Consider the following 27,668-nt stretch of genomic DNA (forward strand, 5'->3'; position numbering starts at 1 on the left):
AAACAGAACAAGTTCTAAGTGAGGCTCTGTAGTTTTGTGTTGCCTTAGTATCATACTCAGAAAAATACTGTGGTAGCAAATGAATTCATCACGTGTTATTTCCCTGACCTTCTGCTTGATTTCTGACGTGTAAAACTACCATCGCCTCTTTCACTAGATATGACATTCAGTCTTCATATAGATTTTATTTAATACAACTTAAAAAAATAAGAAATGTTTGATTCTTTCTCTCAATAGGAAACATCACTATATTAGCAACTTCGCTTCTGGACACCCTTCTGGATGGAAATCCTTTACCGAATCATACGCTTTCCTTAAACGTATTCCAAAGCTCTCCTCAGTCTGATGAGGGTTGTGGCATCTTTGACCCTGTGACTGGGAACTTGGACCATGCTAAGTGCGACTCATTAAGAGGAGCTGTCTGCCAGTTCAAAAAAGGTACCATTTAAGTTTTTATAATATCAGAGATTCGTACGCATTTTCACTCTTTATGATTATTTGGTTCGCTTCGTCTCACCTCAGAATACAGCATCACCACAATCAAATGCTATAGCTCTGTTATGAACACTACTTTCCCTGGATGGAGAATATGTTGTTGAAAGAAAAACATGAATCTCATGAAATGTAATAGGTTATAATGTGTTCTCCGGTTACCATAGATTTGTTTGCGATATAGATTGTGATATTTGTGATATATTTCTCTGTTATGTCTGCAGAAGTCCTTGATGTTGTCACTATACCAAAGACACAATTCTTCAGCATATTGAGCAAGAATCCTCTGACCAAAGCTGTGAGTGTGATATTAGAGCCAGTGTGTGCCTAGAGGTGGAATTAAAGCCTCTCATTATCATCTTCATCATCTTATTGTCATCTTTGGAGAAGCTGAACATTTTCTGTGACACTTCTCTATTACTGTTTTTATCAAGATTGTTTGGTGAATGTTTCTTTAAATGTTGAACGAATCTGTTGTACTTGGTGAAGAGATTGCTTTGCATTCCAACCACATTTTTTTATCTGATATTCACTTTTTATCTGTCCTCCCTCTCTTTAGCTTATCGAGGAGCTGAGTGTAAACTCTTCTCGGGAGAGAAATCTGACAGTGCTGCAGCAGCTGACCCAGGCTGTTCTGCAAATGTTAGAATCAGACGGACCAAACCTACTTACATCCACCGATGTCCTCTTCCTTACCCAAATGATCGAGACGGATCTGACTGCACCGGACGGATCTCACTCTGTAGGAAATGACACGGCAAAGGTCATGGTGTCCATTGCTACAAACTACGTGAAGGCAGCCAGCGTGATGCTGGAGCCGCACATGGCCACACAGTGGATGGGTCTGACAGAAAATGGGGTGAGGGAGTGACTTGTGCTAAAACCAAAAAGGTTTCTGGTTGGATTGGAAGAACTCTATTTGTACATGAAAGTCAACCCAACAGTTGACCTGATTCCCACTGAAGTGTGCTTGAAAGGTTGTAAAAATGGTTTTGTTTTTGTGCCTCATTTTCTTGGACAGGTCAACGTGGGGCCATTTACGATTGTCAAGAGCATAGATAATCTTACTGAGGCTCTTGCAGACATGCTAGCTGTTGAGGAAAGAGGCTTCATGCTTTCTACCAGGAACATCGGTAATGAAAACATCCTTAAAGACGAATGAATCATAGATCCAATTATGATTGGTTTCAGAATACAGGAGGCAACGTTTCAGGGGTGGACAAAGATGTACAAATGTAAAAATAGGAATATGTAGCCGAACTTGCTGAAAATGATGTAACACATTTCCCTTTAAGATTAAAAGCTGGCATTCTTGTGGATTGTTGTAACTTTTATAGTCATATTTCACTTATTCATGTCCTTGTTGCTGCTTTGTCTACATTTATAGAAGCCTGGGAATACTAAGTAGAAAAAAAGTCCCCCATTTAATTATAATGTTAATTACCCTGACCATTATGAGCTCTTGACTCACAAACATCATTGACAAACGTCCTTGTTTTCATTATTCTAACTAGGATAGTTCCTCTCCTTTAATTGTCTCTTTGTCCCCTCTTGTCTTTCTTGCCAGATGTGTTTGTGAAGTGGCAGAAGCTGTCAGAGAACAGCCCGAGTCACATCTTCAAGCCGTCTACAATCGGCTCCCACAGCAGCAGCAGCAGTGGTCAGGATGAGTTACTCATCCCTGACACTGAGCTCCAGAGGATTTACACACTGGGTGGGAAATACACACACAGATTGCACTTCTTTTAAAGGTGTATTTAATGAGTTCAACCATTCTGATGTATAAAAGATGAAAAATGAAGAAACGCATATTTACAAAGCTTCTTTTTGCTGCTCGTCCTTTAACGTCACACAGAAGTTGTGATGCAACATGCTGCTCAATAAATGCCGGTTCATTCCTGGCTAATGATTTTAGGATTTTGTTAGTTTCCATCTCTCTTTTATAGACATCTTATAGCTATTAATGTGATATTTTTGTTCATTTTTGAAATTTACTATATTTTAGTTGAGCTTTTTGTTCCACATTTTCTGGGGTTTGGTCTGGAGTATAACTTTATAACACCAGAAGAGAACCATAGCAACTGTGAGTGTATTTGGAGGATTTTTGGTGTGAATATTTGAAAGAAGTGCTCGAAGCATGAAACTGTAAACCAAGAGAGCTGCTCCGAATGAAAGTTCAATCACTGAAGGATAAACATCAATATTCTTTTCTTTTGTGTCTTCTCAGGTTTTGAGGAAGTGATGTTTATTCATACCCACTACAGTCGTCTGAGCGAGATTGTATCTGAAGTAGACCAGCCTCCACTGAGTCACCAGGAGAAAGGAAAAGGGTTGGCTTTAGTTTGCCTGTTGTCTCCTCTCAGTGCTCTGTTTGGAAATGTTGATGAATATTGGGGAAATGAGTCAACAAACAGACACTCATGATGAGAAAAAAGTGTCATGTTGTGTTTACATTTCTTGATCTAATTTTCTTTCTGAAAACATCTCAGCAGTTCTTGAAAATTAATTGTTGCAATTATCCAATCAAAACACCAGTCTTTACTTTAAGTTGAATTTAGCACTAATCCTTTGGGGTTTCTTTCTTTGTTCTTCCCTTTCAAATAATCTGTACTTTAAATTTTACCTTCACTATTTTAAAAGATATGGGGTCATTTAGATGGAGGTATCAGTTTGTCTTGTTGTTATCACTCTAATAGTGCTTTCATACCTGCTGAAGTTTACAGGGTGAGCTGTGTGTTTACGCTAACAGACACATCTTAAACTGACTTTTTGAACTTCATCATATGTGAAAAAGCATCTTATGGTATATGTCCAGATGAATACGGTAACGATTACTTTTGTCTGCTTTCCCAGAGTTCTGCCTGGTCACCTGACTTCTGCTGTCATATCAGCCTCTGTACGTGACACCTTCAAGGCCCAAACCATCTCTGTGGCTGTCCAGTACACCCTGTCCTCGTCTCATGTGGTACAGTCCAATTTTTAAACATTTTATCGTATGTGAAGTCTGAGGATGATCATTATTGTCTGCAGTGTTCACTGTAAACAGTCACAAGATTTGAGTAGAAAAATAAACATTCAGGTGTTTTTTTCATCAGACTGCTCACAGCTTTTATTACATTTCAGTGTAGCATATTTCCTTTTGTGAGTTTCAGCTGTGACTTTGGACATACACTTCCACATTTAAATGTAATGCAACTCTGTTGCGTTCCTTTTTGAAGTTACATTATGTAAAATGCTAAATAAAAGTAAAATTAAAAAAAAGTCATCTGTAAGTAGGAACACAAGAACTAGTTTGTAGTATAGTATAGTAGTTTGTGTGGGTGCGAGGGCTCGGGGGTTGACAGAACACTTTGAGTACCCCTGTGTTAAAGACGTCATTTTTTATGGATAGCAGTAAAGTTCAAGTCAAATTTCCCGTTTGATAAACTCACCAGTCATAAAATGTTCCGATGCGTGAATTTTCATCACCCAGCTAGGCAACATGTGACTTTTACCCATGATGCCAAGGGGTTGTTTGGGTCTGAGTGAGAGAGCAACAAAGAGAAAAGGAAACATGTCCAAATGTGTTTTATTTTCTAGGTGGAGTATTCTCAGCGCGTTTCCCCTGTTTGTGCCTTTTGGAATTTCAGCTTCATGTAAGTTTGAACAACAGCTGGATTCATGATGATGAGCTGCTCCCTGATCATTCACTGCTTCTTTTGAGGACATATTTGTGATGCCTTGTATGGTATGAAAACAGCGCCTAAAGATGATAAATATACACATTATATTATTTTGTGATATACAGACAGGCAGAAATATGAAACCTGTTTAATTATTTATAATTCTTCATGCTTTAATACCAAATGTCTTTGCTTTCTGAAACCTAATGATGAGTGTGTATTTGTGCTTTACAGGCATAATTATACCAATAGCTGGTCCACTGATGGTTGCAGGGTGACCTTTGGTGGCTCTAGTGTCACTTCCTGCCTCTGTAATCACACCACCAACTTTGCAGTGCTGATGAATTACCTGGAGTCAAAGGTAACAGAAGGAATGTTTATAGAGTCTTTGAGTCAAGTCAAATTAAAACTTTGGTGAAGGCTTAGGGGTGGTAAGGTGAACTACAGTCCGTTTGTCTCATTAATATTTAGTGAAGGTTATTTACATTTTCTTATTGGAAATTAGACTGTGACTTGTGCAACTAAATCTAAAGTGCTGATGTGAATGGTGATGTTGTGATCCTTCGCCTCTAAAGTTCAGAACAGGTTTTGTTGTACACTTTTAATAAGAGCTTATCATAGCTGCTTTGTCTCTCTTTCTGGGAAACATTATGTAAAATGTAACTTAAAGCACATAAATAACAAATATACTCAACATTTATAAATCACTCGAAACAGTTTTGCAATCACATTCAGCTCTTTCACAGATTTCATTTATTATAGGTCTTCTTGAGTAAAGGTTATGAGGGCATGAGACGGATCACAGCTGGGACGTTCCAACAACATTCTCCTCTTTCTCTTGAATTTTTTAATTGAAAGCTTTTATTGTCATTGTATAACCGGATACAACAAAATTATGAGCGCCTCTCCTGGTTGGTGCATAGAAGTTAGAAATCACATTCAATCAGTGTTCAAAACATTCACACAGAAAATCCTCCTCCATAAAGAGACACATTCATGTTAAAAATAAACAACCACCACATCCATGAAGGCACATCCCATCGAGAACACATTCATGTTCAAACGCAACACATCGATAAACATAGTGCCGGGGTCAGAGTGCAGGGTGAGGAGCTAAGCAGTGTCTTGCATTAACCTTCTTTCCTCTCTGTTCCAGTGGAGTCCAGAAGAAGAGCTCATTTTAACCAAGCTGACGTTTATTGGCTCCGGTGCATCTCTGTGTGCGCTTGTGGTGACCTTGATGCTGTTCACTGTACTGGAGTGAGTAGCTGATTTTCTTGTCATGCTTAGCCACAACACCAGCTTCTCTGTATTGTTTCTGTCTGTCTGAACTAATATGTTTACAGACACACGAGAGCTGAGTTAAAACTTATAATATACTATTTTGTGTAAGGGCTTGTTGTCAATACAGACATGTCCAATTTCTTTATCTACTTAGGAAATAAGAATATCCGTTGATTTTCCAAACTCATCATGCCAATGAAATACAAATAAATGTAATAAGTATAAAATATAAATCATCAAAAGCCGTATTTTGTTTGGATGGAAAAACATGATTTTCTCAACACTTTCTAATTATGTTAATGTGAACAATACATCCTTCTGCTAGCGATGATTTCTAAAGTCAGGATTTATAAAGTGCATACAGTCAACACCACTATAAAATAGACAAAACAGAAAAAGATAATGTATGAGTGTTTGTGAGCTTAACACTGTGAGTATTGATTCGTGCCAATCTAGTAATTACTTTGGTCTACATGTGAGTCCACTCTGAAGGTTTATGGTGCAATCCTACAGCTATTAATTAACATTAGGGTCGCTGAGGGATCACGAGCAGCTGACCAGGAGCTGCAATGACTATTTATGGCCGCCCTGAAGTCAGTGTGCAGCCGTGCATTTCACACATGTGAGGTTCACATGTCTAGAGTTGCATGTGGAATCAAAGCATGAAATATAAATGGTCAGGAGCGCTCAAATGAATTGAATCTAAATAGGCTAAGCTCATCCAGAGGTAATTATAAAGTCTCTCTTCCATTACTTCACTTTAGAGTAAATTCATCACTTTGCTTCAGTCAGTTTTATGGAAATACAAATATGGAAATTAAATCTAACCTGTGTTATGTTGTGAATAATTCAACCTCGGGCATCTTAAGACTGTATGTGTGTTTGTGTTCATAGATGGTGTTAGACTTCGTGGAACATGAGTTTGATCAGATTTACATAAGTAAGAGACACTGCACAGCAAAATGAAATAGATACAAGAATGATATCTAGGATAGGGCAGCAGCACATTGAGAGGTGTAGAATGTTTGGAAGACGTGGAATAAAAAAAAACCGATTAAAGCATTCAAAGCTAAACAGAGGCAGCTCATTTTGGAGCCTTGGATTTTACAATGAGCCACTCTAAAGATGATGAGAGGTCAGCTCATCTTACTGTCGAACACTGAGATATAGACAGTTTATCTATACACATAAAAGCATGGTGATATGTTAACACTAACTCGGTTCTTTTTTCCCTGAATAATAATATAATATGAATAATTGTCAGATAAACTGGACTTGACCGTATCCTCATCTCTATCCATAGTATTCCAAAATCCGACAGGACGTCCATCCATAAGAACCTGTTCATGTCTCTGATCTGTGCCCAGGTGATCCTGCTGTGCAGCGGCTCAGCCATTCACAACAAGGTAATGATCTTATTTCATTTACCAGACAAATTAAATAGTAATGCCCCCTAAATGAGAATTTAAATACGAATCTGTACTGAAGTTCCCTTGGTCACTGTCATATCTAAAAGCTGGAACACATGGCTCAGTCTCTCAGTGGTCACCAAATAGCCTGTTGATGGTTTGACCCTTGGTCCTTTGACCACAGTTTAAGCCAGGGAGGTGGTTTTACCCTAGAGGGGCAAGTGTCCACTTGTTGGAAATCATCAAATGGTTTCATATATGTATATATAGATTGAGGGACCGTAAGGACCATTTTAACGCACGCTTTTTGGTAAACCCAGAGCTATTTAAAAAGAATTAGATTTGAGGCTCGAGAGTTTTGCTAAAGTTGTCTCCATATTGTTTCAGCTTGACACAGAGTTTAGTAGTTGCAAAGATTTATCTGCTACATTAGTTGGCTTTAATTTTACTCTTCCAGAAACTATTTGTTTAACAACCTTGCCAATGGAGGCAAGCAGGTTTTATGGATGTTATGCATCCAGAGTAATGTGAAATAAACCATACCTCCAATTAGCACTTGCAATATGCATGACCAAAATGAGAGTGCTTGTTTGGTATGTTGTAAAGTTTTGAATTTGTGTGTTTTTTTTCTTCTTCCTGTTGAAATCTAACATGTATCTGTCTGCATGTCTGTGTTGATGTGTTTAAAGGTGGCGTGTACACTTGTGGCAGCACTGCTCCATCTCTTCTTTATGGCAGCATTCAGCTGGATGTTGGTGGAGGGTCTGCTTCTCTGGAGCAAGGTGGTCGCTGTCAACCTAAACGAGGACAAACACATGAAGTATTACTATCTCATCGGCTGGGGTAGGATAGCTAAACAATATCTCCAGAGATTAGCTGTGATTTTGTTTGATTTCTAATGTAATCTAATGACATCGAGAGAATAAATTGATGATGTCAGTTTGACCAAAAAAAATTGGCTTTTTATTTGGATAGACCTACACTTTACATGGCGGCTTTATTTTATACACTGTGGGAACTATGCAAATCTAAAGAGTTTTTTATTGATGTTTGTGAATTCTCATAAAGTAAAGTCCAATATTCTCCTCCTTTCTAATTGTCTTTCCTTTCTCTCACACCTCCTGATTATCTCTGTCTTTCTAAATACTTAACTTGAAATACACTTTTTGTGTGTGTGTGTGTGTGTGTGTGTGTGTGTGTGTGTGTGTGTGTGTGTGTGTGTGTGTGTGTGTGTGTGTGTGTGTGTGTCTCCCGGCTCTATCCAGGTCTGCCCGTGCTGATCGTCACAATCACGCTGGCATCAGCCTCAGGCAAATACTCAGCTGATGGCCACTGTTGGCTCAGTGTCCAGAATGGGATAATCTGGGGTTTTGCTGGTCCTGTCATTTTCATCATTATGGTTAGAAATTTAGATTGAACTCAAGTTGTTTGTCAGTTAAATATTTGTTTCATTAGTTATTTCCTTCCCTTGAAAAGATCTCCTTCACACTGTCACATTTTATTATTCTGTGTCGATGTGTTTCTTTATAAGTGCACTTCTTGTGTTTCATCTCTTTGCCTTTTTTCTGTAGCTTCATTCATTTTCGTACCCTCCCCATTTTGTTCAGGTGAATCTCATGGTACTGACCAGGGTGGTCGTCATTACCATATCTACAGCCAAAAGAAGGTCCATCATGTTGGCCATGGGCACAAGTCCTGTGGAACAAGCCTATGAACAAATGAGGTAAACACCACAAGGAGGCGCCATTTGTCCTCTGTTTTTAGATTTTCACTCTGCCCACAGGCTTTGGAGCAAACACACTCTAGTGCTTGATAGTGAAATAGCTGCTGCAGCTGGGCTAATTTATATTTTATATTTGATTTGTACTTTCAAAATAAAAGCCTAGTTTGTCCAACAATATACACATGCAATTGAACAGGAATTTAATTTTAATTTAATAGTATTTGTTATTATAAAAGGCGTCATATATGTGTGTGTGTGTATATATATATATATATATATATATATATATATATATATGGCTCACAGTGGTTTTTAACTAACTGAGTGTTTGAAATGAAATGGAATGAAAAGATAGACTCGACCTGAGTTACTTTTAGTGCTAGATCTGTTGGATGGACCAGACTTTCTGTTACGTTAGTGTGGACAATAAACGTATGTTTTTTTTGTTCGTTTTTTTTTTAATTTAAGAAACCCTGCTGTTATCTCTTCTTATGTCGGCTCAGCTGTTGACTCTTCACTGTGACACTGTGTTGTATTTGAACCAGTAGATTTCCCCAAGCAGGCTTTGTATGAAATCCTATCAGTGAAAATCATGTTGAGGGGGATGTCTTCTTTTGGGGTTTTTTTACACTCCGTCGGCCCACCAGGGCTCACAGTATGTGCTTTATGAAGGTTTTCAAAGCACACCTTAAACCTTTTGGCACCCTTGGGTGGCAGCCATTGCGGAAACTCAAACACATTCCTCCACTGAATTAACTAGAGCTTGCCGCCCGCCGTGTGACACATACACAATCACACACACAGCTGGTGCGGTTTGGCAGTCACCTGAGTGGGAAGATAATTCCACTCTAAACAGAATTAAGGCAGATTTAAGGTGGGAAGTTGTCACCCAGTGAGCTTTCCCAGCTGCACAGTGTTGTACTGTATATGGAAAGCCTGTCTGCCAGATATGGTCAGTTTTGCCCAAAAGGTGGAAAAGTTGAGAAACCTAGAAATTCACTTTGGACAGTAAAGGAGAAAAGAAGAAAAAAATACAACATGTTTGCTGAAATTCTGAGTTCACCTTATTCAGCTCGTCAACCAACTGATGGTGTACATATGGTTTTTGTCTGTCTTTGAGCACAGGGCGGCAGTGAAAGCAGTGTTGGTGTTGCTTCCTATTCTTGGCTTAACATGGCTGTGTGGCGTCTTGGTGCCTTTTTCCATTGTGATGGCGTACATCTTCGTCCTACTCAACTCCTTGCAGGTACACACACTCAAACAGATGTTACCATTGTTTATTTGTCTGTGTGTTTTTCTGCAAACACATTCACACGTAAACCCTAAAAACCACCTCTTCAACACTGCCTGCAACCACTCACTGCCATCCTCCCCCCTTACACCACTTCTTCATTATACTGTCCTCGTCGTTTTTTGGTTTCATTTTTTGGTTGTTTTTGTGTCTTTGAGCACCTAGAAAAACACTATATAAGTTATTATTAAACCCCACCACCAATGTTAACCATGTTCTGTCATTTATTTGTCAAAAAAAATAATTAAGACATCTTAGATCCAAGAGGAATCAATAAAGAGTATTAAAAAAACCTCAGTTTAAGAGCGGTTTCTGTGATCCAAATCTGATCTGGTAAACACAGGATTCCTGTGTGTAGTATCTTATACTAATCTAGTGTCTTACATTAAGAACGTTGTTCTTCGTCACAGTAAATATACCGAGGATTTACATCCACCAGGACATACTGTTTTTCTAAAATTCATAAATGCACTTTATCTCAGAGGAAGTTCTGAACAGTCTTAAAAACAGGCATCCTTCTGTTGAAATAAAATATATAAATGAAGTATTCAATAAATAACACAGCTGAAAAGTTCAGAGCAACTTAAAATAATCTTCAATAGTTTACAGACCTTAAATGATTATTTTTTTCTTCAATGAGAAACAGAAAGGTTTTTCATTATTCATTGTAATTCTGCCTTTCTCTTGTGGTTAGGGTACCCAGTCTGTCAAGGTTTTTATTTGCCAGTGACAAGGCTTTGGCAGAAAGGGGGAAAGGGGCCTTGGTCTGGCTTGTGTTAAACACTTGCTTCATTTTAACAAGGAGAGTCCATTTGTGTTGTTTGTGTGATTATTCCTGCGTTTCATTTTTAGGGTCAGCATTATTGTTGTTTTTGTGGCTTGTCAATGTTGATTTTCCTCTTTCAGTGTTTATATTCTGTGAGTTGGTTTGTCACCAGTACAACAGTAAACCAGTGACTATTAAAGCTCCATTTAAAAATGGCTTTAAAATTGTGAAATATTAGTTTTGAGATGGAAAATAGAAAGAATAAAAATATCTGTGAAGTCTAATTTCTGTCTGCACTCAAGTAACGAAGGTGGAATAACATGACCATCTGACTGCAGAGAATTTACCCAGCACGTCCAGATCTGCTGCTGCGATATGTAGTCGACTTTTAATCAGCTCTATCTTTAATTGAGCTGTATATTTAGGGAGAAAATCAATAGAGGTCTTAGCTGCGGTCTGATCATTAAGCGAGGCCCCTCGGTTGCCATAAATAGTTTCTGTTTCCCCCCTCATATCTAATTATGTTTTTTTCCATGTCGACAGTAATTACTCAAGACGGTTTTTCTGGGATCTTATTATACAACTTTCACTGCTTAACATCCAAACACATCATATTTATTTCTATTCCGTTTCACACATCTGCCTTTACTCAGCCTTTGTTCTTTCAGCAGTCTGTGAGCTTCTTTATGTTTCTCTATCTGCCCTGCGTTATTGTTTTTGTTGTATTGTCTTTTTATTTGACCATATCGTTGTGATTATAAAAACAAACCTTTTCTGTTGACTAATAATCAGCACACATACTGTGTATAAAGATTCGTCATTACACTGACACTAAACTATCATTTTTCCCCACATATTTTAATTGTGAAACATGGAGAGATAATGTATCTCAGCTCTAAAAAATGTGATCAGTGATACCTCAGCTATATCACACTTTGAAGATCGAAGTTCATTTCACAAATTGTGGCGCTTGTATCTGTTGCACACTTTTAAATCGTAAATGAGGAAACGTTAAGAACTTCTGCTGTGCCCTGTGCTATCTTGTTATGGATGCAACTCTTACTGTATCGTTTATTGCATCATTCAGGCATAGATTCTGTGCAGAGCCAGAATAGGCTAGTATTTACCTAACATTGATAAACGATACCAATCATTTACCATGTGTTTTGTGCGTGTCGGTTGCTGGGGTTTCATGTTTTATTGGAGGAAATAACCAGCTGCTCTGGCATAATGGATGTATGCAGTGTGCCCTTAATGGGTCTAAACAGGTCAGGACACAAGAGGAACCCTGCCAGGCTCAAAGCTGCTCCAATGACACACTCTGTCAACCCCACTTCTCTCTGGGCTGCACGGGCTGCTCTGACACTTGTAGTGGAGACATTTGGGGCTTTTTTTCTATTGATTTTGTGAGATGAAGTGCTTATTGTTGTATTACCTCTTTGGTTTGGTTAATTAAACCAATTAGCTAAGTTACAACTGCAGTACTCTTTATGAACTCATGAAGTTTCAATTGGTGGTCTTCTTTTTTTTTTTTTGCGTTAAAGATCACTAATACTTGTTTATACTTTTTATGTTGTCAGTGTGAAACCCAGAGAGTAGCTTTGCATGATTTGTAGCTCAAAAAACTTGACACTGGTGTCGTTAAAAAAAACCTCTAGTTCAGCCTCCTCCTGAAACAGTTTGTATCAGCTGCTGTCTCTTTAAGGCCCCCCTCCCTTCTTACTTTCCTCTGATCGGCCAGCTCTCTGAAAGCCTCCGAGGGGGGCAGAAGCATGGATATATTAAAGAATGGATACAGCAGTATAGCCCTATTCATTCCAATGAAAGACATCTGCATTGTAGGACCTGCGGATTTTATAAAGGGTTTTCTAAGTGTGCGTTATGTGAAGTTGATGTACCTCAAAAAACTAACCTGACAATTTTTAGACGTCTCTTTCCTAATGTAAGCTTATGGGAATAATTCTTTTTGGGCCCAATAGCCTCGGGTGAATGCAATACCAGGTTTGTCCACCATGTAAAATAGACTTCAGCAGTGGGCACACGACCGAGGGACTTGGGCAGAACGCTACAAGGTTGCTTCAGGAGGGCTGCTCATGTGCTCGTAAAACAGCCAATGAAAATGGCTCCACCTTTCCATTATCATAAAAACTTAGAATACAATGCTTCATTTTCCCCCAGGGGGAAATTTGTTTTGCACAGTTTGTACTCAGGTAATCTCATGTGTTCAGCAGGTCAAGCTGTTCAGGGTCCAACATACGTTTACCTCATGATCTGAGCCTTTACCCTCATTTAATATGGCCATCCAGAGTGTTCACTCGAAAGGTGCGTCAAATGGCCATCAGCTTAATAAAAAATAACAATAATAAATATACACATTGTCAGATAAATATTATGACCCTTTCTGTATTGTGTTCAGCAGAATGTGGTGCAACATTTTATAAGCAAAATGATTGGCTTTTGAAGATCCTATGGTTGCTCCTTCAGCACCACGATGACTGAGGTCGAATGTGAGCATGTTTACACCATAAACAAAATGTACCATTTAAACATCAACATGCAAGAATGACCGTTGTGATCATGTTGGCATAACAAATCCATTTTATTTATAAAGCACATTTCAAAACAACCAGAGTAAGAAAAAGATAACATGCATAGACAATGTCAGACGCAGTTAGCACATCGTTGTAAAAACATAGTTGGATACAGAAAGCTAATTGGTTGAATGATGGGTGATCTTCAGGAAATTGAAAAGTACAAGTATGTCTTCTGTCTGGTCTTTAAAATGGCTAAAGAGGGGGAACACTTATACTAAGAGGTGGGCTTTTCCAGAGCTGCGGGGTGGTTACAGAAAAAGCGTGTTCGCCCTTTTCCTTTAGCCTTGACCGAGGATCAGCCAGGAGCTGCTGTTTTGATGATCTGAGAGTTCCATGTAGGGAGAAGAGTTGGAGGAGTTCAAAGATGTATGAGGGGGCCAGGCCATGTAAACAAATAAAAGAACCTTGAACTCATTCCTGTACGGCATATTAATGCTAACTTGCTGTATCTAACTGACTACATGGACCACGTTAATGACCACGTCATTAATGATCAAACAGTGAATTAGGGCCCTTATTACAATAGAATACAGTAGAGTTGTCCCTTCCTCCTCCAGAGCATTGATCCCTTTGGGTCAACCATAGTTTTACATAGTCACACCATCATAGCTACTCGTAAAGATGATGAAAGGTGTGAAACTTAAACATTACTGCATGCAAAACCTGACCGTGTAGGCAGGAGATAAAAAAAAGAAAAAAAAGAAAACATAAAATCTCTCAAGATTTTTAGGAAATCGTTTTTTATTTGCAGCTGTTGTATCGTCTATGGAGCTAGCAAAAGCAACATAAAGCTTAAGCGGCAAGCCTTTACTGTTAAATCAATAAAACAGATAATGTTGACAAGCCTTTTTCATTGCCCTCCCTCATGCACTCCCTCCTCCTCATCTTGCCCCTGAATCCTGACAACAGCGCCTGAAGTGTCTCTATGTTGTTCTGTATTCTCTCCATGGAGACCTGAGCTGGCCATTTTAAGCACACACTCTGTTAGGGGTATAAATCTTGAGATACCTCATGTTTCAATTCAATTTAGGTTCTTAAGGTCACGTTTTGATTCAGAAATGGGGTGTCGATTCAGACAGATACACAATACATTGCCTATTTATTACAAAGGGGTAGTTATTCAAGGATTTATTCCAATCTGATGTGCACAAAGAAGCTGCAAATGATTATTTTACATTAAAAAGCAGCGTAAAATGTGTTCAGATAAGGCAGTTTTTATATCTAAAAAGTTTTTATCACTTGATTTCAAAGGTTAATACACAGAGGAGAACCCAAAACGAGGTTGGCATTTATTATTGCATTACATGCAATATACTACAACATTGATACGACTTCTGGGCTTTAGCCAGTTACCTGTGTATTTATCAGCCAGTGGAAAGATGCCATGATCTTAAATCTAAAGCCTCTAATGTTGAAGACACTGTAGGTGTGCAGGTCTTTAGAGATCGTCATATTGATTCAGGATTGTCTGGCAGATTGTTGTATTTGTGCGGTGTGCAGTGGCATAGCATGTGTTTCCAAAGTTCTTCACTTTCACTCTGCACACCTAGCATGTTGAATACGTTGTTGAATATGTCGGCTCAAGCGTTCTTTTGCCAAGAGGATTGTGGGATCCAAAGCGCGCCCTTCTGCCTGCCTTGAATTAAGATGGGACTGGGTGAGCGCCGCTCCACAGACACTACAGGCTGTAGGTTAGTATGTCAGACACAGCCATACTTGACCAATGCTGAGAGCAAGTTAAAGTTAGCAGCACGACTGACTTGCACGGATTGACGCACTCCTTGTTGCATCGTGTGTCAAGGAAGGAGAAAAAGTGTGATTGGAAGAAAGTAGCGGCAGCAGGCTGCCCCGGGTGCTGGTAAACATTCACTCAGGTCTAAGAAAGTATGTTTTGAAATAGATTTTTAAATGTTTTGATTCCTTCAGAGTTTTAGAAATGAATAACTGTGAATCTGACGTGGCTCACTTTCTTCCCCCGTCCCTACCACACACGTCTGCTCCTCTGACCTCAGCAACTACAGCGATTGGCTTTTACTTGTGTTTCATTAACTCAAATGATGCTTTCTTTGAGGAAAAAGTAGCATCTAGGACTCTCTTTTCACTGTGAGGTCAAAGTTGTTCAAGTTTTCTGGCTTTGACAAAAAGTTTTATTTTGACTTGTTGTAGCTTGTGAAGCCTCTTACCTGCGTCTGTAGTTCATACAGCTAAAAGGAGCTGATGTTGTTCTGCTGTGTTTCATGCCTTTCAAAAAATTCAGTACAATATATGTAGCAATATATCGATGATAAAGAGGCCTTTAAAAGTCAAGAGGGCTGAAAAACCATTTTGGGCTCTTTTTTTCACACCTTGTTTTTAAGACACTTTACCACCTGCTCATAAAAAGTAACACCACAATGAGGTCATCCTACGTTAAAGTATAAGCACAAGATGGAAGAAAGAATATTACATACTTGAATATTGTTTATTAACAACAAGTTACAAACATAGTTTTAGTGCATATTCTTTACCGCTATGTGGATTTAACTTTCTTCTGCTGGAAGCCGTTTTGATGAACAACTCAACCATAAATTCAGGCATACCTCATCTGCCTCCTTATCAAGGTAGCGATAAATAGCATAGTGTGTGTGTTCGTGTGTGTGTGTGTGTGTGTGTGTGTGTGTGTGTGTCTGTGCGTGCACACATGCTAGTATGTGAGGTGGGGGGTGTCAGGCTCTTTGGGTAGCCCATAAATCGCTCCACCCTTTGTCATCCAATCTTTGGGCAATGTCATTCAAATCCTCCTCACTATCCATTACCTGGGTATAATAGGCTCCTGGCCATGCAGTGTCCATCTTATTATTAGCCCATAACTTTAAACTATCAATAACTTTGAGCTGCTGAGGGAGGCGCTCAGCAGCTCGAGGGAGAAAACAAAGTAGAGAGGTGAAGGAAGTAAGGCAGTCGGAAAGAAAATGTTAGGGTAACGATCCTCTACCACAAGTTGTTAAGAGCACAAGTGAGTCCCTGTGGTTTGTTTTGGTTACTGTGCAAGCATGAGATTTGTGTTTCCTTTTCATCTCTGTTATGTCACTTTGCTGCCTGTGGAGGGCAACCCTGTGCCTTGTCATCCCAGTGTGGAAATATGAAGAAATCCGTGAGAGAATGTACAGTATCTGGGACGTTTCATTCATATCCCATTAGGGGCTTTTATCTCACAGAAAAGTGATGACAACAATGGTTTTGATTTTTTTTGGAACGGACAGACTGGTGATGGAGTTTTACCTTTGCATTCAGCAAAACTTTACAAGTGACTCATTTTAAAATACTCTATATGTCTCTGATCAATATTGATATTAGGTATTAGTTTAGCATTACAGAAGAATATACAGTACACCACGATGACCTGTCATCACCTTCTAAGCAGAACACATTTTAATAAGCTCATAGTGAAAAACATTCTCAGATTCACCAGCTGATTGTGTTGGTGCTTTTACCTAAGTCTACCTCTATTATAAGGACAAGCTGCAGTGCATTACTGTGTGCAGTCACCTTAATATCCATCAGGTAATCTGTTGTCACAAGTTAGACTGGAGGATTAAAATGCAGTAGCACACTGATTCAATTCATATCAGCCAATGTGAATGTAACGACCACTGCAGAAAACAACCGAGTGAAAAAGCATCCTTTGACCCGAAGATTTATTCCTTTGATGACATCAAAATGAAAGTTTTCATTGAAATGAAAAAAACAACTCCTTACAATGACTTACAACTACTTAGTTCAAAACATGCACACACACACACACACACACACACACACACACACACCCGCACACACACTCACACACAGACACAGACACACACACACACACACACACACCCGCACACACACTCACACACACACACACACTCACACACACACACACACACACACACACACACACACGCTTGGCTAGTGAAGCATGACATCGGAGTGTATCCATGATATAGATATGATCAATAGTGTGTGGCTCTCCTTATTGATTTCTGTCCTTTGGGAGATTTGTTGTTGTAGGAAGTCGTGTTTTAACAGCATATGAAGTGATTGTTTCAGAGGCCTGTAATGTAAATATATCTGTTCTCAGTAACATTTAATAATGTATCACACTATGTCTGACATCAAACTTAAATTGAAGAGTTGAGCAATCAATTTCATTGTGATATTGTTTTCACTTTGCTCCTGACCAATCTCAAATTGATGTCAACGTCTAAAGCAACTTGTAATTTGTTGGTTTACATTTGAGAGATTTTTCAAGGTCAAAGTGTAAATGGCATATTTGCGTTCCACTGCTCACAGCTGGTTCTAAGTCTCTGATACAGATTTGAATATTTAATTCCTACGGTATTTTTTTTTTAATTATTTCAGTATTTCCGTTAACGCTGTACCACATTTTAGAGACGATCAGGATCATCTTTCATTGCTCAGAGTTATTTTGATTTCCTGAAAATCTTAAAGACAATTAAAGCGACATAAAGCATTGTTTGCATTTGTAGGATAAATAAGGAAGCAGCGCTCATCTTAATTTTTCAGGATTTTGTTGTTTTTCCATGAATGTGTTTTTGTAAAGAATGTCATACCAACAAACACTTGAAATGAGGCCTGATGGTTTTTCACTGGGAGCTCTTATTTGAGATATTTAGGCCTTAAATGATGGCAGGCAAGAGGTAAAACTTTAGTTGATACTGTAAATGGGAGAAAGTGTCCCCTTAATATTACCTTGAGTCAAGCTGCAGTCTCAGGCCCTTGTTAAAGCTGGAGTACAGCCTTCTCAGTGCTTGTTGTTGTGAACTAGAGAACAGATGAAATCACATGTAAGTGGATCTGTACTGGCGTCTCTGCCTTGCTTTACACTGTCATTTATAAATCTGATTTGATTTTGACTATTGCAGCTCTCTTCAAGCAATGGGTTGATTTGCGCCCTGAAACGCTGGTGCATCAAAAACATTGCCCCCATAAATTATAATTTCACCTTTTCTTTCAATCTAACTCCATAGAGTCCAACAGAGAATCAGAGTACACTCGCTCTTAAACGGGACACGTACGACTAAACAGCAACAAATTCAGAGAGCAAAAACCAAATGAAGGAATCAGTGGATTTCTCGGGCTGACTTAAGCTAAGAATATGTCAAAGTCCTTCCAAGAGGTGATGCTGGTGTGTGCCCGTGTTCATGTGTGATCCTCTGCTAACAATCTTAAAAAGACTACTTTAATTTGTCTTCTAATAGAACACCCTCATTTGCTTTTTTGAAATGTGTGTGTGTGTGTGTGTGTGTGTGTGTGTGTGTGTGTGTGTGTGTTTAGTGTGTGTAACCACTTGTCACCATTAGCCATAACCCGTGACAGCCTACGGAGTTAGAAGTTGTTTTAATTTCTCATTTGGCAGAAGGAACAAAAACAGCAGAAGTTGGATCCAGTTTCCCTGTCAGTAATCTCCACTTCATTCATCTGGAGTCCGCACAGCAGACCCATTCAGCGCCACATTTTTCCTCCTCTGCTTCTCCCGCCGGATCCTTTTTTTCCCCTGCTGGAGCAAGTTTTAGCTGAGGCTCACCCAGCGTTGCATACTGAAGATAATTCTCCTCTAACTGAGCTGCAGTGGCTAATATCTCATTATAAAATAGTTTTATTGTGAATTATGTGTTGCTTGAAGTTTCAATGTTAACCCCGCAAAGTTTGTTGAAACTTCATGTTTTAGAAACATTAATATTACATTTTGGTGGACATTTAACCTCTATTGTTTCAGACATTTTTTTTTAATCATATCAGAAACATAGTTGATGGAAAGATGCACATTTCTATACTTCATGTCGTCTTCTCATTCAACCATCAGAGAAGTTTCCACACAAGGAGGGAACGTCGTCGTTCATCTGAATTCTGGATTTCAGCAAACCTTATAAGCACACGACCTTGGTTGTAAACTAGTCCTTGTTGCCTACTCACACGCTTTGCAAGCACACGTATACAGCGACACACGTTGAAGTGCGCACACACACACACACACCAAGGTTCTTACTTTCCCATTTTTGAATGTAGTTTGTTACATTTTGGATCGGACTAAGCAGGAACTGTTATTACCTTGACATTACTTCTTCATATCACACACAGTTAGAATGAAAAAAACAGACATGGCTTTGAGTAAAGTGATGTTTACTGCATGTATCGGGATAAAAACAGATATTCACTGTTCATATACTACTCTTAGTTAAATTTGACTACTACTCTGACAAACCAATCAACAGGATCAAATCAGAGTTTTAAATCATGTGCAGACTAAAGTAACTAAATTTAAATGTTTTTTCTAATATACAGTGATGGATCATATTATATAAATTATAAAAACTGATTTCAATGGTGTTTTTGAACCAAAATCACATATAGTTCATCTTTCCCACACTCTTCATTAGTTGATTCCGGTAACACTCAAAATACCAAATGTGTTTGATTCTTTCATATCATGATTAAAAATGACAATATGAAAAAAAGCTGCAGCAGGGTGATGAAAAGTTTGAAGTGAATGTAGTCATAGGTAAAATCATGGAGATTTATTTATGAATCCATATTTTAATGAGTGTCTAGGATAATGATGAGGTGTGGTTGAAAAACAAACAAATGAATGCACGCCTGATTGTTTGCATTCCCATTGCCTGAGAAAATAACTTTCCCTTTGAAAAGAGTCCACTGTTTGCGTTGCATCTTCAATTATCAGCGGTTGCATTAAAGCAATATTCAAACAGAATACCAAGGTCAGCTCTGACTCCCACCACGCTTCCCTGAGATGGCACTTCTAATGAGGATGTAGCACAGCTTCTTCAAGTAGTGTATTTATAGTGTGTTTTGTCTCAACTTGTACTTAATTTCTCCCTTTTGTTTCTTTTCATCTTTTGCCATCGTTGTTGTTTTATTTTATTAAGAACATCATTAACACTAGAGAGATTTGTTGCACATTTCATAAAGCTGCACGTTCACCTACTTGAAGTGAGGATTTGTTACAGACCCAGGCTTAATTCAAGATATTAGCATCAAGGTTTTTGCATAAAAAAAGCACTCGTAAAAAATGGTCACCTAAGTACCCTTGAAATTATCTGAAAAGAAGACACTGAAAGAAGCTGTAAATTTTTTTTTCTGTAGTGACTTCCAATGTAAATATCAAGAATTGAAGAAAAGAGACAAGTAGAACCAAAAAAGAGCAAGAAGCTGCTCTAATTCAGTTGAGGAAAGATTCTTTTTTTTTTTTTTTTGGGGGGGGGGGGGGGGGGGTAGAAACATTATCAGAGGAATACATTTTTTAAAACTGGCCTGGGAAAATAAAGCGGTGAAAATAATAGGCTTCCTGTCAAAAGAGGCGAGAGAATTCCTGTCTTTGCTCACACTGGCACCCTTAAGACCTTTCCTTGTGTTAAAGCCGCTGGCATTTATTTGCCTTAGAATTACCTGCCAGCTCAATGTAGTAATGATCTGTGTCATAAGAAAGCAAACCATTCCCTCTGCCCTTGCCCTTCCATACCTGTATGTCTGCACTTACGTGTGTGTGTGTGTGTGTGTGTGTGTGTGTGTGTGTGTGTGTGTGTGTGTGAGAGAGAGTTCATTCACATTTGCACAGTGCTTTGATGCATTTGGTGGCATGTGTGGTTTTAATATTTTTTGTACACACGTGTTTATGCAAGTCAACAAGAATTGGATCCCATCAGCTGACTGAAAACAATGACATCACCCCTCCGCTTCCCCTCATCATCCAGCCCACACAACCAACAGTGTTACGAATTACCCACATCCAAACAATGAGCGTTCTGTTTTTAAGTTCACCGCCTTGCCTTTTGTATCGGCTGACACCACTTCAGTAACACACACACACACGCACATCATACATCCATATCAGTCATGAAGGGGACTAGGTAAGGGATAGTCCCGGTTTCTCTTATCCTGTTGCCAAGTAGCAGCAGATCTGTGGATTTGCCCGGCTTTGATGTATACTTTGTGGGTAATTAGCGAGAACTGGGTCAGCACAGGGCAAGAAAGCAAAACCCTGTTGTTCTTCTAGTGGGTGGGTGGCTGGCAGGGAGGGAGGGGGGCTGGATGGGGTGGAGGAGAGGTTGAGGGTGTCGCAAGGTTAAAAGGCTGTCAAATATCGGTTCAAGTTTACACGTGAGCCTTTTTCTTTATGCTAAGCTGAGCAATTACACACTGTTCTCTCTCTCTTTCTCTTTCATTCTAAATTATTGCAGTGAATGGAATTTCTTTAACTTATTTATAAAATGCAGTGCATTTGACCCCTTTTAAATAACGGTGTACTTTTTTAAAATCCTCTTTTACTCAGTTTTTAAAATCTGCTGCTCGCCAAGACTCAACTTATACTCACTGATAAATAACAAATATATCTGAGAGAAAATGTCTTTTTCAGTAAATTATTTTGAAAAGATGTTTCATAATCTACATGTGTGCCAAAAAGAAAAAAGAAATATCAACGTACATAAAAAAGGCTGATTGCCCGTCATTTTTGCGCTATTTAATTCAGTATTAGATTTCTTTCTCAACGTGTCTTGTCGACACTGATTGATGCATGCAACCTATTTAAAAAATTCTCGTCAAATTCTCGTCTAGTTTTGACCATCACTCCTTTCAAACATGACAGGGGCCCCCTTTAAAACTTTGATTTACAGTACAAGACTTGGACTAATGCTACAAGGGAAACTACCTGTAAACATGGGCAAGTCATTAAGAGACCATTTAGCACAATGTAAATCCCATGCAGGGATGATTTACAGGCAGTGTGTGGAGACATCTGGGGAGCAGGGCGGCTACCTGTGTACTTTACTACCATGACAGCATTGTGTGAAAGTAAACACAACAGTGGCGATGGGAGCTGGAGAACAACAGCTCTGGCAGCAGGACACTGATTGGGATATTGATGTTGATGTTGATCGTCCCCACTGGCCCCTTGCCCTTCCTGCTGCGGCCCCTGGCTTGTCCCCGACAGATACCCTAGGTCATTTCCTATGCGTGTCAACGCACGCAGATATACACTGTTCCCAGTGAGTGTTTACAGCCACATGCTGATTCCTATTAATCTGCTTCTTGTCGGGACAGGGTGGAGAGAGGATCCTGGTGGGTTTGTGTTGAATTGGGAGGCCACAGAGGTTGGGTTAAACATTCACACACACAACCTGAAAGCCCTGTCTGACAGATTGCACCAGGCCTGGACTTCTTTTTACACTGAGCAGATGTGGTCTCCCACTTGTTTTCCTTAGTAATTATCCCTCATTAAGTGAAAGCATGTGCCAATCAAACAGCTTGAGAGCGAGTGCAGGGCCTGGGCCAGGGGAGAGAGAGAGAGCGGGAGGGAGGCAGAGAGACCTATAGTCTCATCTCCAAACTTCTTTCAAATACTGCGTCATTTCAGAGTCATTACTAGATTAAAGGCAAGCTCGGCCGCGCTGAGAGAGCCCTGCAACAGCTGCAGCAATGACATCAATATCGCTCATTTGACTTTCTCGTGGTTACAAATTTGATGATTATCACATTTAACACTTGCCATGTTCAATTAGAGCTAAATGCTATGACACCTTTCAATCTTAAAAGAGATTTTGCTTCATTCCTGTGAAGTCATGCATTTATTTTTTCTAGTATGTGTATGTTGGGGGGACTTACAATTCCTATATCTTAAGTGAAGGGCTCTGAATGAATGAAAGTTGTTGCCATACTATTTATTTCCTGCCTTAGTAACAGAAATTGATTCTAAACTGTCAGCAACTTTAGACTCACGGTTAAACAGATTTTGGTCAGTCCACATCATTTATTTCTTGTTAATGATAATTCCCAGTTAAACGTATTTGAATACAGCTGCAAAGATCCTCACACAAGCAACAATGATTTACTATTGACTCAAAATAGCTAAGGGATTGTGTGATACAATAAAAACCTCATCACTGGACTTTAATCTAAAAAATTTAAGACACGTGTAATACATATAACTGGGATGTTCTCGTTTTTTTTTTTTTTTTTAATTGTTGGTTGGAAATGTGTAACAAAAACAAAAAGACCGATAGATGATGAAGGAACTTGAGTGATTGTTGGGAATGTTTTTTTTTTCCCCTTATATGGTCAAACAGAACTTTAATGCAGTCATTGAAATGACAACATCAGACATGCATTTATCGCTTTTATAACCCTACCTCTTTATTTTTAGGGTCTAAGTTCTGCTCAGTTTCCTCATCCAAATACATTCAAGTACGTTTGTGGAAATATAAAGAGAAATCTGAAATGCTTTAAAAGCATCTGTGTGTTTGAATAAAAACCTCAACACAATTTCAAACTTCTGAGTAGAAGTGATGGATCAGGAAGAGTTCTTCCACTTAGCCCCAATCAGTTTTTCCACATGAAAAAAAAAAATCAAAGGTGGTCTCACAACAAAAGCTGGTTGAGACAAAAGAGATGAGTCTCCTCAAAAAAAAAAGAAAAAGGGTGGGGGGGGGGGGGAGAAACGAAGATATATGAAGTCTTCATGTCGATGAACTACCATTCATTTTCACTTTGAAGTCCTGCGAACCGTAGTGAAGTGTGATTGCATGTGACAGTTGCCGAGTCTGCCGGTTTATCATGATGGATACACCCTGCCACTCCGGTGGTGTGGTATCACACAGACGCACACTCATGTACATGTACACATAGGCAGATACAGAGACAGACAGACAGACAGGAATAGTAGAAGACAGAAACAGAACCCAACAATCTTACTGAGGAAGGGACGAGGGTATTTCAAATCCTTTTTTCATTTGGTGTAATTTTTAAAGCTATTGACCATTTACAGTTTTCCAGCTTTAGTTTTCCTGACATACCGTAATTGGTTTATTGGGTTGTTTTTTTTTTTTTTTACTGAAGTGTATTACTTTGGGTTTAAAAGCTATAAAATAGATGGAGGTTCTTTATTCTTTAATTATTTCAAACAAAATTTTTGTGACAGATTGATGCAGCAAAATAAATACCACCCACATCTAGAAACATTTTGATCTGTTTTAATGCATCCCCTTTTTCACATTGAAATAATTTATCTCCAATCATTTTACACTCCTTTTAAAAGACAAGGTCAAAGATACAGCACAATGATGTATCACCAGACTCCTCCATCTACAAGTCACACTGCTAAATAAGTGAACAATGCTCTCTCTCTCTCTCTCTCTCTCTCTCTCTCTCTCTCTCTCTCTCTCTCTCTCTCTCTCTCTCATGCCTTCATGGACACACGTCTCACACACTCTCCCACACACTTCTTGATTTTGACACATGCCATTAACCTCAGCTCGGCTCACCTCAGCTGGGAAACGGGAGAGCAAAGGCATCGCATAAAGGAACCCGAAGCGATCTTTTTCCTGTTTTGTAACCAAAAGCAACTTGTTCAGACTTTGCATATTGCTTCGATTTGTCATTGTTAGTCAAGGGCACTGCAACACAGGAACTGTCAGCAGTGCAACTTTAGGTATTCTGTTGAAAAGTGTTTGCATAGGGCGTGTGCACATGTATCTGTCAGGTGATTTAAATTTGTTTTCACGCCTAAACATAAACATGTATGCAAATAAAAAACGAACCTAAAACCAAAGGAAAGGCCAAGGATGAACATTCCATTGTTCACTGGGAAAAGTGTGCACTCTTTGTGTGAAAGAAACATAATTCCCCATATTTATTTTCACGGGCAAGATACACTAAAAAAACTGCATATAAGCCAGGCCTCTGTTAGAGTGCACCAAGCACAAGGGCACATTTCTTACCCTCGACCACATAAACCTGAGGTCGCAAAAAGTATATCCACATTTATTTTTTTTATTTTTTTTCATTTGGCTTGGTGGTGCATTGTAAAGAATAAAAATGGGGGTCGTATTTTGGGGCACAACCACATCTCTGAGCATGAACTCTACATGCATTAGATACTTATGTCCCTTAATAAGTCATCTTACCTTACAGTTTCATTTAAGTCACGTGTGCACGTGTGTGTCCATGTGTTAACTTCTTATAAACCAAACCCAGTCCCCAGCTGCTGTGTCTCAGGATTTTTTCCTGTCCAAACTTTTTTTCTGTCAGTGGAAAACTATGCAATTAGAAAACACCCTGCGAGATTGACAGCGGGATCACATACAATTTGACAAGGGGGCGCCACAGAAAAGCCCGTTGGATACCCAAGTATTTTTAATTAAACAGCTCTCTGCTCCAGCGGCGTGCTTTCCCTCACCAGTTCAAAGACACCCGCTTTGACCCATGTGTTAAAAGTTTGTATCAGTTTTCCACGGCTATGTTTTGCTTGGCGTCTTGGACACGTAACCCTAAATTGTCTTGTTTAAAAGCTAGTTTGTTTACAGTTCACTCTATTTCTCGTACTCTCTTTTCCACCCCCTCCATTTCTCTTCCACATGTGTGGAGTGTTATTTTATTCCGAGCATAGTTCTTCACTCCCAACAGGTCTGATTTTTGTAAACGCCACACATTTGAGTTGATTTGAAATGAAAAAGGAATCTTCTAGTTTCCCAAGCGGAAAGATCCGCCACACAGGTCCATCAGCCTTTCACCCTGCTGCCATTCTGGTTTATTTAAACGTAAAAAGTAAAATAGAGTGCTCATCTGTTACTTGGGAGCTTCATCAATAACATTTGTCCGTCTGATGTAAAATCAATACGACACACACTGACACAATGCTAGAGCAATGGCAAATGTGCCGTCATTTGTCATCGACTGGCAATAAAGATGTGTCAGAATTGATTTTAGCCCCCCCGTTTGCCTTTCCCCCATCTCCTCCTTGCACTTTGGCAGTAGTGATAATACAACAATAAATTAATGCTTTTTTGACTGAGACATGGTCAGCCTTGTGAAAGTCAATTAATATTAGAGCAAAGGGATTGTAATAATGGGAGGACTAGCATGTCAGAACTTCAGTGGTTGATTGAGTCTTCTCTTGGTCTGTTTTTGTTTTAGGCCCCATATAAAAAAATAAAATTATATATATATATATATATATATATATATATATAATCTATTTTTTTTTCTTCCCAGATTGTGTTGTCCATGAACAAAAGAAATAGTTTATAGCTCTGATCTTTGAAATAATTAATTTCAGCTGAAATGGGATTATACATCAGTCCAGTACAAGTCAGGTTGCCAATTTGAATGCTGGAAACAGCACCTGGTGTGAGCAGAAGCAATAGTGTGCATCAAATACAAGTTGAATATTAAAGGACATTTTGTGGTGCAGTCGTCGTGTGGTTTCTTGGAGGTCTCAGTCTACTGTCGATGTGTGTGTGTATGTGTGCTCTTTGTGTCAGCTGTGTGTTTGTGTGTCAGATTTGCCATCGTGGTTTGTTGCTGCCGGGCTGTGTGTACCCAAGTTGCGCCGCTGGTAGCAAGCAACATCTGTTTCGGGGTTGTTGTTCCTCTTGGCTGCTTTTCAATTGGATTTCCTCAAGCAGGGCCAAAAGCTGTCACCTCTGCCAGGCTCTGTTAGCAATCACCGCCGGCCCCTATATTAAGTAGGTGGTTCAGGGCTAAGCTAATAACTCTCCCTCCTCTCCTGAGCCATCACACACCAGGACCGCTGTTGCTGCCGGCCTCATTGTGTGTCTGTTTGTATGTGTGTGTGTGTGTGTATACTTTAAGTTGCTCTCTCTGGCTATACACGCTGTAGAGGCAGGCTGGCTAGGGGGTCCCCTCCTCAATGTGACAGCCCAACTAACTGGATGTGTGTGTGGGAAATACACAGGGAGAGTCCTAATAGCTCATCTCAAAGAAGGACTGATCATCTTTTCCTAATAATGTTCAACAGGATGGAAACAGGAAGAAAACTTTGACCTCACACCCACCCTGGCACACAGATTATGTACTGTAATGCGTCATTGCAAAGAGAGCTGAGGACAGAGTTTAATGATACTGGATGGACACTGCTTTAAATGCTGTAAAACATAAGGACAATGAAGTTGATCAAGTTTAGTTAAATTGATTGACATAAAATGAGTTCATACATCATAGTGCTGTGTCTCACATATTAATTTAGCAAAGGTTAGCTGGTTGTCACAAAGCTTCTATCAGGGTGTTCTCATCAAGGTGACAGGGTGGCAGACTGCCCATCTACCTACCTGTCTGTCTGCCTTCACCTCTCTCTGCCATCTCCTCCTGCCAGCTGGAGCAGTTACGCTGTGCTGGATTTGAACTGAGGACCTGCAAAGTATCAACTCCCCTTTTCACAGCTTTGACAGACACTTTGATTTGACATGCCATGGGCAGTTAAAGTGAAAGTTATGTATACATGTTAATTAAACTGTTTATGTGTGGAGGGGTCAGAGACATTAGCAAGCCCCAGTGCAGAAGTGTGAATTTCTTTTCTTTTCCCCCATCACAGCATTTTAACCTCTTCTGTCTCTCATTTCTGTAATGACTACCAGGTGCCAGGGCAGAATTTT

General features: G+C 39.3%; 1 protein-coding gene across 5 annotated transcripts in view; it reads left to right on the forward strand.

Moving 5' to 3' along the window:
• LOC306828030 (adhesion G protein-coupled receptor D2) overlaps positions 1-27,668 on the forward strand; it is a 75,057-nt gene that overhangs the window by 4,935 nt on the left and 42,454 nt on the right. For all 5 annotated transcript variants that reach the window (XM_079350210.1, XM_079350212.1, XM_079350211.1 and 2 more), the window contains exons 6-20: positions 238-438; positions 717-790; positions 1,052-1,351; positions 1,514-1,625; positions 2,060-2,206; positions 2,720-2,822; positions 3,346-3,457; positions 4,072-4,127; positions 4,389-4,515; positions 5,311-5,414; positions 6,742-6,844; positions 7,537-7,690; positions 8,113-8,246; positions 8,455-8,570; positions 9,696-9,816. In XM_079350210.1, the coding sequence (XP_079206336.1) occupies positions 238-438; positions 717-790; positions 1,052-1,351; positions 1,514-1,625; positions 2,060-2,206; positions 2,720-2,822; positions 3,346-3,457; positions 4,072-4,127; positions 4,389-4,515; positions 5,311-5,414; positions 6,742-6,844; positions 7,537-7,690; positions 8,113-8,246; positions 8,455-8,570; positions 9,696-9,816 (1,964 nt within the window). The remainder of the gene's footprint in view (positions 1-237; positions 439-716; positions 791-1,051; positions 1,352-1,513; positions 1,626-2,059; positions 2,207-2,719; positions 2,823-3,345; positions 3,458-4,071; positions 4,128-4,388; positions 4,516-5,310; positions 5,415-6,741; positions 6,845-7,536; positions 7,691-8,112; positions 8,247-8,454; positions 8,571-9,695; positions 9,817-27,668) is intronic.

The sequence above is a fragment of the Symphodus melops genome (genome assembly GCF_947650265.1).
Source record: "Symphodus melops genome assembly, chromosome: 8".
NCBI lineage: Eukaryota > Metazoa > Chordata > Actinopteri > Labriformes > Labridae > Symphodus > Symphodus melops.